The following is a 14,317-nucleotide window of genomic DNA, read 5'->3' on the forward strand; positions in this document are numbered from 1 at the left end:
AAAACAATTAGCATGTTCATGCCCATGTTTGCTTGGTGTGCAGCATCACACTCTCACCCATGTACATCTGTGTGCCCAGAAAATATCCGGATGAGAGGTGTGGTTTTGAAAGTAAGGAATCAAAACTGTTTTCAGCGAGAATCAGACAACTTTCCCAACATTGGGAAACAGGGGTTGGCCCCTGCTTTTGGATAGTGGCTGAAAAAAACACCACAAGCTATGTTTTGAAACAGCTGGTACCTGGTTGACCTGCTTTACATGGTTTGACCAACTCAAGCTATCTTTTGAAACAGCTACCAGCTCAGACAAGCTACCAGCACTCGCTGGTTTACCAGCTTATACCCAGCGAGACCAGTTTATAATCAGCTTGACCAGCTCCATTTTCAAGCTTATCGAGCTGGCATAGCTGGATTTTACAGCAGAGTAAACATTGAAACAGGAACTAAAACCAAAATGAAAGAAGAACTGAAAACAGCTTATCTTTGGGTACATTCGCAGCATAAGTGTGAATATGGCAGCTGTCGATGAATGATCTTCACCATTCATTAGAAACCAACTCCAAAAATACGTATTATCATTGATATAAATATTCTGCATTTTATAAGTGTTTGCTTTATTCTAGTCCTCCTTGCCTGTATTATTTTGGGGGATTTTTGGGGGATTTATGGGTTGGTTTCGAACTTTCTATTGTAGACTAGTCGAATAGCAATAATAGCGCATGGATTTTTCTTATTTTACCAGCTGGGCATATTACACTAGCCGCTTATCAACTGTACAATTTATTCCACGGAAATGTACGTCGAATATCTGGGGGGGAAAGAGAGAACATACAGTATTTCTCTCACATACAGAAAATATTTGTCACTTGAAGCAGCAGCTAACTACAGCAACAACATCCTGTTTCTGTCACGTGACTGCGTCTCATTCTCACATGACCAAGCGTGACGTAGCTGTGTCTGTCAACTGAGAAACCAGTGGTAAGAGGAACAGCTACTATTTATTTTAATTTCGACTATTTAATACGGATAACGTAATATAGCATTTGATGTGCTTGTGTGCTGTGAAATAAAGAATTGAGCGTTCATTGATGAACGTTTTTGCCGACGATGTTGCGTCTGAAAAGACGCATTTTAAGCAAGGCCAATTGAATTACTATCTGCATTGCAATGGCTAGCGAGGCAGCTAGCTAATAGCGAAGCATTTTCCCAGAGGTATCTAGCTGTCTTGCTACTGCGTTTGCAATGCAAATTGTTTGCCGTTCCTTGTGAAAGTAGCTAATGGTATAATGCAGCGATGATATGGCGTTTGTCTAGTTAACGTTTATCCCCCGTTCTTATTGAGGCTAATAACCTGTTTTAGGAAGGGCACAAGTCGATTTCAAATACTGTCGTGCGTACTGTGATGTAGCTATGGGATGCATCTCGATCACGTCGTTAGTCTAGTCGGCAGGACATTGGTTTAACTCCCGTTTTTCTTTCTGTCGATTACGTAGGGTTTATGGGGCTCTGTTGCTATCAGTGATGGGTTCAACACCGCATCACCTTTAATCCAGTCTAATGTTAGATCAGTGCCCTTGTTGGAAAGACATTGCAAGGTACGAATACAGTTTTGTACCATTTACAGTCCAAAGACACGTTTACTAATACAGCCCAAGGTTGTCCAAATGTTTAATCGAGGTTACTACATATTCTCTTGCGTGTGCTGCGAGTGTTTTACATTGACACCGGATGTGCGCATTGCTGTGTGCGATCGGACTGTATATTAACCTGTGTAAAAAAATAAAAAATAAAAAAAAACCCGCAGATTTTTGAGCTGCAACGACAGGAGAGAAAACGGACCAGATCTCAGGATGGATATCCGAGGAGCGGTGGACGCTGCCGTCCCGACTAACATCATCGCCGCGAAAGCTGCGGAGGTGCGGGCCAACAAGGTCAACTGGCAATCCTACCTCCAGTGAGTGATGTTTTTAATACCTACTGTCAATAACACTAGTCCCCCACACGCACAGTGAGTGACGTTAAAGGTAGAAATAGGTAATTTCGGACTTCTAACGGTCAAGAGAGGAATAGCAGCAACAAACTCCTTCAAACCACAACACTGTTTATCCCTCCCCCTTCTCTGTTAACGCGCTGATGTTGAAACGCCATTGGCTGTGGCAATTAGAACGGATTTTCAACCAATGAGCTGGAATTATTGTACGGTTATACAATGCTTTGGTACAGTGTCTGGCGTCAACTGCATATTTTGAAACCCGAATTTAAGGACTATAAACTCAGGCAGAGGATGAGTCAACATGTCACTGAGCCTCTTTCAATGACAGGAAGGGATTTACAATGGTCTTGTAACAATGTTTTCACACAAAGATCTTACCTATTGTACCTTTAATACTACATGAAGTGATTGCAGTATGGTATTACATTAATCCTACCCTGACATAGTGTTCGCCTTGCATTGCATTGAGTGACCACAACATCCACATGTCCATGTGTTTCAGGGGGCAGATGATCTCTGGAGAGGACTGTGAGTTCATCAAGCGCTTTGAGATGGCTCGTGCAGAAGAGAAACAGGCCATTCTGTCCAACGAAGGGCATCAGGTAACCAGTGATTGTGTGTGTGTGTGTGTGTGTGTGTGTGTGTGTGTGGGTGAGCATCTGTGTGAGAGTGCAGCTTGTGTGTGTGTGTGTGTGTGTGTGTGTGTGTATGTGTATGTGTGAGCAGGTGCACTAGCCTCCCTGGTGTTTCTGTTCTCAGTGTGCGAAGACGTTCCTCAACCTGATGGCTCACATCTCTAAAGAGCAGACCGTGCAGTACATCCTGACCCTCATCAACGACATGCTGCAGGTATGTACACACACATGCGCACACACACATACACACATACGCACACACACAGACGCATGCATACGCACACACACCGCTCACACACGTATGCGCACACACACACACACACACACACACACACACACTGCTCACACACACACACACACAGACACATGCATACGCACACACACGTATATGCACACACACACACACACACAGACGCATGCATACGCACACACACCGCTCACACGCGTATATGCACACACACACACACACAGACGCATGCATACGCACACACACCGCTCACACACACACACACACACACACACTGCTGCCACACACATACGCACACACACACACACACACACCGCTCACACACACACACACACACACACACACACACACGTATGCGCGCACACACACACACACACACACATACACACGCACTGCTGCCACACACAGACGCATGCACACGCACACACACACACACACCGCTCACATGCATCCCTTGTTATACATAGTCCCTTCATTTTAGGGGACCAAAAGTAATTGGACGGCTGGGTTCTCAGCTCTTTCTGAATAGTTTGGTGTATTCAATCACTTCCTTGGTGCAGGGGGAAGAAGGCTTTCAGTATCTAGTCTTAATGCTACGCTTTTAAGGCTGTTATTGGTATTTGTCAAGATGAGGCCCAGAGCCAACGACAGTCAAGGAAGCCATTTTGAGGCTGCAATGCCCGTCTGGTATTTTAGTCTCGGCGTCTCCACTCTTCTGTCCCACGCAGGAGAACCACCAGAGGGTGAACATCTTCTTCGATTACGCCAAGAAGACCAAGAGCACGGCCTGGTCCCACTTCCTGTCCATGCTGAACCGGCAGGACCTGTTCACTGTCCACATGGTGAGTGCGTCCGCCCACCGGTGCTATCGTGCTATCGTGCTATCGGCGTCGTGTTGAATGTTTACACAGTGCACTCGCAGTGTGAGTGTTTGGGCAGTGGTACGTGTTCTGTTCTTCTGGCTCTGCGCTCCGGCACGCTGGATTTGAAATGAAAAAATGAGTATGGGGTTAAAGTGCAGACTGTCACCTTTAATGTGATTCACATCCTTCTATTTATCCTTAACTATCTCGATTACTTTTGGTTCCCTAAAATGTAAAAGGTAATGCGATTCCTACATGGATCACTCCATATCTATGTAAATACGCTCACTCTGTACTTTAACCTCACATTTATTGTTTCATTTCAAGTCCAATGTGCTGGACTACAGAGCCAAGAGAACAAAAATTGTACCACTGTCCAAATACTTATGGACTGCCCTGTATGCTGACCACTGCTGCCAGCTGTGTCATCTTAGCTTTCTTCTGTGCTCCTAACCCTGTATATGAGCAATTACTAAACGCAGAATTGTGACCAATGCATTTGTACTGTTGAGCCGTGGATGCAAGTCCTGGTCAGTACTTCAGGTTCATGGGGTGGCATCGAGTATAAAAATGCTTTATTCACTAAATATATAAACATGCAACATGCACGTACAGCACACGCCTTTTGTGTTCCCGTTTCATATGTGCAGCGGCGGCGTTCTCCTGTCACAAATAAGCGCAGATCTTATTTATTCTGTCCTGTAGGTGGCGGCACTACCCACATTCTGTAGGCCCAAGGTACTGTCCTTCCCTCAGTGAAGTCTGCGAGGCGGAAGCTTGGAGAACTAGAAAACTTAATAGCGACAGCTTAGCAAACTAGCTAGCTCAGTAACATAGATACAGATAGCTTTGATTTAAAAAAATACATTCAAGAAAAGCTGCCAGTGAATTAGTATGTACGCGTAATCTGTGGTTGGCTGAGCCCGAACCTGCTGCCTTCCAGGCGTCACTGAGGGCGGGACCGTACCATGGGCGCCCTGCGACATTCTTTCGAGTCTATTTGTAACAACGCGATTGGCTTATGTTAGCTGAGAATGTCTTTACTATGGTATGTGGCGTTGTGAATGTGTAACGTGAAAGACGGCGAAGAGGTTTGAGTGTGTTTCAGAGGTGTTCTGTGCAACGCTGTGTGAATATTTCTCTGGGTTCGCCACTGTCATCGCGGGGCTGGTTTTATTTTAATTTTTCTCCCCTGTGGGTGGACAGTGAGTTGGAAACCCGATGTTTAAACCCATATTGTTCCCAGCTGAAGACTGAGGACTCTCGCCTTTATCATCAAATACTTTTTATTATTAAATTACTCTTGACAGCTCGCATGAAAAATAACGTTCTGCCATAAAACCCAATACTAGTGACCCACAGAGACCTTTGCGTTGTGAAAGTCTACATAAACTTTAACCAGGTCAGCTGAAAATCGTGGTACTTTTGACACAATTTACTATCACAGTTTAAACCGATCTTTTCGCTTACGCCGCGTTTAAGCGTGGTCTGTGTGGGGGAAAAACAAACGAAGCGACACTGTACGCCTGTGCCGTTTTGAGTAACATTCCCTCTGTGCTTGGCCATGGAAAGGTGAACAGGTTGCCATGGCAGTGGCAAATATATTATCTGTGTGCGAAACGCGGCTAAATGGCTGACGCCCTTGACTTTGTAAATCCACCTCCATTGTTCTACCGCCGCGGAGTCGACGGAGACAAACATGCACACAAACACAACCTAAAGAGTGCCCTGCACTTTAGACCGTGGTAAAGATTTGCGTTTGGTGAAAATAGATTTCTCCTTTCAGGGAATTAAATGAATTGGAAAGGGGCAGATTGCCTTCGTTTGCTGAAGCCGAACCAGGGTACACACGGTGATGGGCGAGTACGTTTGTGAAGCAGGCTAGCGGCGATGGGCCGCCCTGGGACATTGGTGTGAAAATGGCCCGTCTCGTTTTGTAGCCACAGGCGCAGGGGCGATCCCGCGTTCGTGTGTGAGCTCCTCGTAATTACGACCTGTCACACTTTCAAGTGGTCTTGGTCGGAAATAAACGCAGAAAATGGACGCACGATGGAAGCATGTTGTTTTTGTGGCTCGTATATTATTTTTTTTTTTCAATCAACATCTCATGCGCTTGGGCTTGCTCGCTTTAAAAAAGCTGTAGCAGGTAAACCAAAAATAATAACATGCTAAAATACTAGTGCTAAATGCTAACAAACAATAGTAAATATGCACCAAAAATATGAATGCGCTTAAGTAGACATGGAAATATGACCTTGTTGTGTCGGTCATGTGCTCACAACTTTTGAATACGATATTTCCGACACTACGTGAATACAGCATTAGACGGGGGTGGGGACAGGGAAGGAGGAGTTACCTGACCTTTGACCTTTGACCTTTGACCTGTGCTGTGTGTCCTATCAGGCGGCGACGATCATTGCGAAGCTGGCCGCTTGGGGTCGGGAGCTGATGGAGGGAAGTGACCTGAACTACTACTTCAACTGGATCAAAACCCAGCTCAGCTCCCAGGTGTGTGCCCCTGTCTCAAACAGGCCTCTGACCTATGACCTTTCCACTGTGAACCCGCAGACACTACCATAGATATTAAACCCAGCTCAGCTCCCAGGTGTGTGCCCCTGCCTCAGACAAGCCTCTGACCTATGACCTATGACCTTTTCACTGTGAACCCGCAGATACTACCATAGATATAGCGCTAGATCCACCAGATGGCTGACTCTTTATAAAAAAAAAAAATTAAAGTCCAAATACAGTGTGGCTTCATTCAACGTGCAGTCAAGAAGCTGTAAATTAAATTAAAATTAAATTAAGAAGCATCACAAACTGTATGTAGGTGAAAGGGAGACCCGATGTAAAACAGGAAGTGAGCCTCTGATTGGTCAGTGATATCAGTGGCAGCCCCTTTCCTTGCATGAGTTCTCCTCCACCTGCATATCTTAAAACAAAATGGAGCCGTCGGGAGTTTGGCAGAGCGACACGTCATTTCCGGTGTTCTTCTCATGCTCATGTGGTCTTTACAGGAAGTGATGCGTATTTATGTTGGAAATGCAGGATCTTCAGCTGAAGCCAAAATTGTGTGCTATGATTATTTTAGTCTCTCCGGAGCTGCAGCTCTTAGCTGAGTGCGAGTGTGTGCGAGCGAGTGCGCGCGTGTATGTGTGTGAGTGTGCGTGTGTGTAAACGTGCATGTGTGTAAACATGTGAGAGAGTGTGTGTGTGTGTGTGTGTGTGTGTGTGTGAGTGTGAGTGAGTGAGTGAGTGAGAGAGTGAGAGAGTGAGAGAGTGAGAGAGTGAGAGAGTGAGAGAGGGAGAGAGGGAGAGAGAGAGAGAGAGAGTGTGTGTGTGTGTGTGTGTGTGAGAGAGAGAGAGAGAGAGAGAGAGAGAGAGAGAGAGAGAGAGAGTGTGTGTGTGTGTGTGTGTGTGTGTGTGAGAGAGAGAGAGAGAGAGTGTGTGTGTCTGTGTGACTCATGCGTTCGGTTTTAAACGGCGCTGTTTTGTGTGTTGTTAGAAGCTCCGTGTGACAGGTGTGTCAGGTGCAGAAATGATCGCCATGTCTCACAGTGAGGTAAGACGGTGCCTCCCTGTGGTGCCCTGACTCTCTCTCCTCAGCCTGGGAATGCCCCTGTCCTCCTGCTCTGCCGCTCTGCCTCACTGCTGCCTGTCCTCTCCTCTGGAGTGTGTGTGTGTGTGTGCGTGTGTGTGTGTGTGTGTGTGTGCGTGTGTGTGTGTGCGCGTACGCACATGTGAGAGAGTGCATGTGTGCGCCTGTGTGTATGTGTCAGAGTTAGTGTGTGTGTGTGCATGTCTGTGTGTATGTGTGTGCAAGACATGTTTGTGTGCATGTGTGCGTGTGTGCGCACGTGTGTGTGTGTGTGTGTGCATGCGTGTGTGCATGCATGTGTGTGTGTATGTGAGTGCAAGACACGTGTGTGTGCATGTGTGTGTGTATTTCCAGGGCTTTCTTTTCTCAACAGCTTCATAACTGTCCTGTGAAACAAAAAATGTAATAACACACTCACTGCTAACTCTGATTCTTTAACAGTGGTAACCATTTCTTCCTTTTCGCCTCCTGTCTCCTCTCCTCTTCTTTTTCCCTTCTTATTCTCTCACTCTCTCTCTTCTGGAAACCCGCTGTGTGTTCTGGAGCGCTGTGCATGTTCTGGAACTCTCTGTGTGTTCTGGAACGCTGTGCATGTTCTGGAACTCTCTGTGTGTTCTGGAACGCTGTGCATGTTCTGGAACTCTTGTGTGTTCTGGAGCATTCTGCATGTCCTGGACTGTCTCTGGTTTTTTCTGGCCTGAATAATGCACACTCTCTCTCTCTCAGGTTAATCTCTGCTGAACTCTGTCTCTCTTCCCAAAGTCGCTGCTTGTGGTCTTGTCCTGTGATGTGCCTGGCTCAGGTTGTTGTGCTGTGTGGTGGTGTGGCTTTGACTGAAATCGCAGAAATTCTGTTCTGAAAGCGCTCGTTTCGGCTTCGACTGACATGAGTGAAATGTTATGAAATAAAATTAAATCCTGTCCTGAAAGCTGTCTCTGTTTCTTGCCCTGGTTCATTATGGAGTGAATAACTCGGTCTTGAGCATCAGTACCCGAATTCAAAGCCTTGGGTTCTTACGCAGATAAAACCTCAATTTCCCTTCTCCTTTGAATCTTTAATGGGGGCTAATGGATATTTGTGTAGATTATTGTATTTTGCATATATATTTTTACTGTCTCTCTCTGTCCCAGAGCTCCCAGTATGTCCAGTGTGTGTCACTGGTCTCTCTCTGTCCCAGAGCTCCCAGTATGAGCAGTGTGTGTCACTGGTCTCTCTCTGTATCTCCCAGAGCTCCCAGTACATCCAGTGTGTGTTACTGGTCTCTCTCTGTCACAGAGCTCCCAGTATGAGCAGTGTGTGTCACTGGTCTCTCTCTGTCCCAGAGCTCCCAGTATGAGCAGTGTGTGTCACTGGTCTCTCTCTGTCCCAGAGCTCCCAGTATGTCCAGTGTGTGGCAGGATGTCTGCAGCTGATGCTGAGGATTAATGAGTACAGGTTCTCCTGGGTGGAGGCTGACGGGGTCACCTGGTGAGCCAGGGCCTCAGGGCCCTCTTCTTTATTTTATTTATTATTCATTTATTTACATTATATTTATTCACAGCAATGAATCATTTTGTTACATGCATTACAGTATGTTATGCTAATCATGTTACATTCGTTTGGTTATTTTATGTAATGCAAAATTAATTATATTCTTTTATTTTACCTTCCCTTGAGTTGTCTTGCATGTTCATTATGACATTTCTTTCTTGTATGTTATGTTATATTCATGATATTATACTATTGTGTTTTTACATTACAATATGTTGCATGACATCAGGTCATGTTATGCCATTCACAGCAGTAAGAGTATATGGGAAATGTAGTTTTCTGCATGTTTTGCAGCATCACCGCAGTCCTCAGCAGTAAGGGTGTGTGGGAAATGTAGTTTTCTGCCTGTTTTGCAGCATCACGGCGGTCCTGAGCAGTAAGTGCGGGTTCCAGCTGCAGTATCAGATGATTTTCTGCATCTGGCTGCTGGCCTTCAACCCCCAGCTGTGCGAGAGCCTGCGGCGCTACAACGTGGTCCCCGCGCTCTCCGACATCCTGCAGGAGTCCGTCAAGGAGAAGGTCACCAGGATCATCCTCGCTGCGTTCAGGGTGAGTGCGAGCGAGCGAACGAACAAACAAACAAACAAACGTCTTAGTTATCTTTGTGGTGCTTTGAATAATATTTGAGGTTGTTAATTTGTTGAGTTCTGGCCAGGTCCTCTCTGCGCGCGGTGTGTTCTCCCGGTGTTTGCGTGTGTTTACTCCAAAAATAGATGCGTGTCAGGTTTGGTGTGCTCCTGCCGCTGCCCTGAGCTATTAGGCCGAGAGCGTGTAAGGGAAATGCGGGTTGCTTTGGACAGAGCGTGCCTGCTGTGATGTCAGCGGTCACGTGACCCCCCCTCCGTGCCTGCAGAACCTTCTGGAGAAGTCGGCGGAGCGGGAGACCCGGCAGGAGTACGCGCTGGCCATGATCCAGTGCAAGGTGCTGAAGCAGCTGGAGAACCTGGAGCAGCAGAAGTACGACGACGAGGACATCTCCGACGACATCACCTTCCTGCTGGAGCGGCTGGGAGAGAGCGTGCAGGACCTCAGGTCAGCGCCCCCTACTGGCCGCTCCGCACACCGCGCCCAATATCCCCCAAACTGGGGGACATAGTCTCTGTAGCAGGGCTGCCTAACCCTGTGTCGAGAGCTCTACTGTCCTGTAGGGTTTCACTCCAACCCTGACAAAGCACACCTCATTCAACAGCTAGAGCAGGGCTGCCCAACCCTGTTCCTGACAAAGCACACCTCATTCAATAGTATATGGTTCCCGAACGTTCTCTCCAAACGTTCTCCAGGTTCTGAGGTTATCTCTCTCCTCCCGAACGTTCTACCCCCTTTGTCCTCCGGGTTCTGAGGTTCTCTCCTCCCGCGCTCCAGCTCGTTCGATGAGTACAGCTCGGAGCTGAAGTCCGGCCGGCTGGAGTGGAGCCCCGTGCACAAGTCGGAGAAGTTCTGGCGGGAGAACGCGGTCCGTCTGAACGAGAAGAACTACGAGCTGCTGAAGTGAGTGGGGAGGGGCTGCTGCGGTCGCTGTGGTTACCGGGTCGTTCGGACCGCGCGTTCTGGGGGGAACCGGGTCGTTCGGACCGCGCGTTCTGGGGGGAACCGGGTTGTTCTGACGTCTGCATGTTTTGGGAGGGACCGGGTCATTCCGACCGTTTATTTTGGGAGGGACCGGGTCATTCTGACCGTTTATTTTGGGAGGGACCGGGTCATTCTGACCGTGCGTTCTGGGGGGAGCCGGGTTGTTCTGACGTCTGCATGTTTTGGGAGGGACCGGGTCATTCTGACCGTGTGTTTTGGGAGGGACCGGGTCATTCTGACCGTGTGTTTTGGGAGGGACTGGGTCATTCTGACCGTGTATTTTGGGAGGGACCGGGTCATTCTGACCGCGCGTTCTGGGGGAACTGGGTCGTTCTGACGTCTGCATGTTTTGGGAGGGACTGGGTCATTCTGACCGTGTTTTGGGTCGGCTGCGGTCGCAGGATCCTGACCAAGCTGCTGGAGGTGTCGGACGACCCCCAGGTCATCGCCGTGGCAGCGCACGATGTGGGAGAGTACGTGCGGCACTACCCTCGAGGGAAGAGGTACGAGAATGTTTCTGAACGACCTGAAAAAGGTGATGTGCCAGCCTAATGGAGCAGCCTGTACCACATGCGTTATCCTAACGTTATGTGAGTGTTGTGTTCATGTTATTGAGTCCTGACTGTGTTAACCTAACGTTATGTGGACGTTGTGTTCATGTTATTGAGTCCTGACTGTGTTAACCTAACGTTATGTGAGTGTTGTGTTCATGTTATTGAGTCCTGACTGTGTTAACCTAACGTTATGTGGACGTTGTGTGAATGTGTTTCAGGGTGATCGAGCAGCTGGGCGGTAAGCAGCTGGTGATGAACCACATGCACCACGAGGACCAGCAGGTCCGCTACAACGCCCTGCTGGCCGTGCAGAAGCTCATGGTGCACAACTGGTGGGTCCTGCTGCCACACCGTACAAATACACTGTATAATACACCGTATCAATACACCTTATAAATACACCGTATCAATACACCTTATCAATACACCTTATAAATACACCGTATCAATACACTATCAATACACCGTATAATACACCGTGTCAATACACCGTATAATACACGTCTAAATACACCGTATAATACACCGTACAATACACCGTATAATACACCGTATCAATACACCTTATAAATACACCGTATCAATACACCGTATCAATACACCGTGTAATACACCGTATCAATACACTATCAATACACCGTATAATACACCATATCAACACACCGTATAATACACCGTATCAATACACCGTATAATACACCGTATAATACACCGTATCAATACACTATCAATACACCATATAATACACCGTATCAATACACCGTATCAATACACCGTATAATACACGTCTAAATACACCGTATAATACACCGTATCAATACACCGTATCAATACACCGTATAATACACCGTATAAATACACCGTATAAATACACTGTATAAATACACCGTATAATACACCGTATCAATACACCGTATAATACACGTCTAAATACACCGTATAATACACCGTATCAATACACCATATAATACACCGTATAATACACCGTATAAATACACCGTGTAATACACCGTATAATACACCGTATCAATACACCGTATAATACACCGTATCAACACACCGTATAATACACCGTATCAATACACCGTATAATACACCGTATCAATACACTATCAATACACCGTATAATACACCGTATAATACACCGTATCAATACACCGTATAATACACGTCTAAATACACCGTATAATACACCGTATAATACACCGTATAAATACACCGTATAAATACACCGTGTAATACACTGTATAATACACCGTATCAATACACCGTGTAATACACCGTATCAATACACCATATCAACACACCGTATCAATACACCATATCAACACACCGTATAATACACCGTATCAATACACCGTATAATACACCGTATAATACACCGTATCAATACACCGTATCAATACACCGTATAATACACCGTATAATACACCGTATAAATACACCGTATAAATACACTGTATAAATACACCGTATAATACACCGTATCAATACACCGTATAATACACGTCTAAATACACCGTATAATACACCGTATCAATACACCGTATAATACACCGTATCAATACACCGTATAATGCACGTCTAAATACACCGTATAATACACCGTATCAATACACCGTATAATACACCGTATAATACACCGTATAAATACACCGTGTAATACACTGTATAATACACCGTATCAATACACCGTGTAATACACCGTATCAATACACTATCAATACACCGTATAATACACCATATCAACACACCGTATAATACACCGTATCAATACACCGTATAATACACCGTATCAATACACCGTATAATACACCATATCAATACACTATCAATACACCGTATAATACACCGTATCAATACACCGTATAATACACGTCTAAATACACCGTATAATACACCGTATAAATACACCGTATAAATACACTGTATAATACACCGTATCAATACACCGTATAATACACCGTATCAATACACCGTATAATACACGTCTAAATACACCGTATAATACACCGTATCAATACACCGTATCAATACACCGTATAATACACCGTATAAATACACTGTATAAATACACTGTATAAATACACCGTATAATACACCGTATCAATACACCGTATAATACACGTCTAAATACACCGTATCAATACACCGTATTATACACCGTATAATACACCGTATAAATACACCGTGTAATACACTGTATAATACACCGTATCAATACACCGTATAATACACCGTATCAATACACCGTCTAAATACACTGTATAAATGCACCGTATCAATACACTGCACATCACTTATTGCTCATGCTTATTCCTTGCATTCATACAGCACTTTTCTCACTTTTTATCAGTGATGAGGGGGAAGCTCACCTCAACCACCAATGTGCAGCCCCCACCAGGGTGATGCAACGGATTCTCTAACTCTCTTCTCTGTTTCTCCCCCTCTCTCTCCCCCTCCGTCTCTCCCCCTCCCTCTCTTTCCCTCTCTCTCTCTCTCAGGGAATATCTGGGCAAACAGCTGCAGTCATCAGAGCAGCCCGCAGCCGTTTCTGCCAGGAGCTAAAGTGTGTGTGTGTGTGTGTGTGTGTGTGTGTGTGTGTGTGTGTGTGTGAGAGTGTGTGTGTGTGTGAGAGAGAGAGTGTGTGTGTGTGTGTGTGTGTGAGAGAGAGTGTGTGTGTGTGAGAGTGTGTGTGTGTGTGAGTGTGTGTGTGTGTGTGTGTGTGTGTGTGTGTGTGTGTGTGTGTGTGTGAGAGTGTGTGTGAGAGTGTGTGTGTGTGTGTGTGAGTGTGTGTGTGTGTGAGAGTGTGTGTGTGTGTGGGTTTCTGTGTGTGTTTCTGTGCAAGTGTGTGTGTGTGTGTGTGTGGATATATCGTGGTTACACACATTTGTTGTGCCCGTTGCTGTGTTCATGTGATTGTGTGTATGTGTGTGTGTGTGTGTGTGTGTGTGTGTGTACATGCACACGTATGATTGTTACACACACGCTCATTATACCCCTTGCTGTGTGTGTGTGTGTGGTCTCATTTGTGATGTGTCTTGTGCTGTGTTCAGCCCATCTCTGCGTGTGTGTGTGTGTGTGTGGGGGGGTGGGTGGGGGGGTGGGGTCTCATTTGTGATGTGTCTTGTGCTGTGTTCAGCCCATCTCTGCGCGTGTGTGTGTGTGGGGGTGGGTGGGGGGGTGGGGTCTCATTTGTGACATGTCTTGTGCTGTGTTCAGCCCATCTCTGCGTGTTTACACTGTTTCTGAATTACGTGGTGATGTCACACGGGTTCCTGTGGCACTGACTGTACATTATGTTACAGATTATTTATGTCAGAGTTCTT

General features: G+C 46.1%; 1 protein-coding gene across 3 annotated transcripts; it reads left to right on the top strand.

The window, feature by feature from the left end:
• Positions 1-857: 857 nt before the first annotated feature.
• Positions 858-13,626, top strand: LOC133136587 (V-type proton ATPase subunit H-like). 3 transcript variants are annotated; one of them, XM_061254220.1, is made up of 14 exons: positions 858-977; positions 1,804-1,953; positions 2,495-2,594; positions 2,752-2,841; positions 3,603-3,716; positions 6,141-6,245; positions 7,243-7,299; positions 8,705-8,802; positions 9,222-9,414; positions 9,719-9,897; positions 10,228-10,353; positions 10,836-10,937; positions 11,207-11,320; positions 13,493-13,626. In XM_061254220.1, the coding sequence occupies exons 2-14, from the start codon at positions 1,850-1,852 to the stop codon at positions 13,554-13,556; spliced, it is 1,446 nt and encodes a 481-aa protein (XP_061110204.1). In that variant the 5' UTR covers positions 858-977; positions 1,804-1,849; the 3' UTR covers positions 13,557-13,626. The 3 variants fall into 3 exon arrangements, with proteins under 3 accessions (XP_061110204.1, XP_061110202.1, XP_061110203.1); XM_061254218.1 differs by lacking the exon at positions 858-977 and adding an exon at positions 1,478-1,594; XM_061254219.1 differs by lacking the exons at positions 858-977; positions 7,243-7,299 and adding an exon at positions 1,478-1,594.
• Positions 13,627-14,317: the final 691 nt, after the last annotated feature.

This window comes from Conger conger, chromosome 9 (assembly GCF_963514075.1).
Source record: "Conger conger chromosome 9, fConCon1.1, whole genome shotgun sequence".
NCBI classification, from domain to species: Eukaryota; Metazoa; Chordata; class Actinopteri; order Anguilliformes; family Congridae; genus Conger; species Conger conger.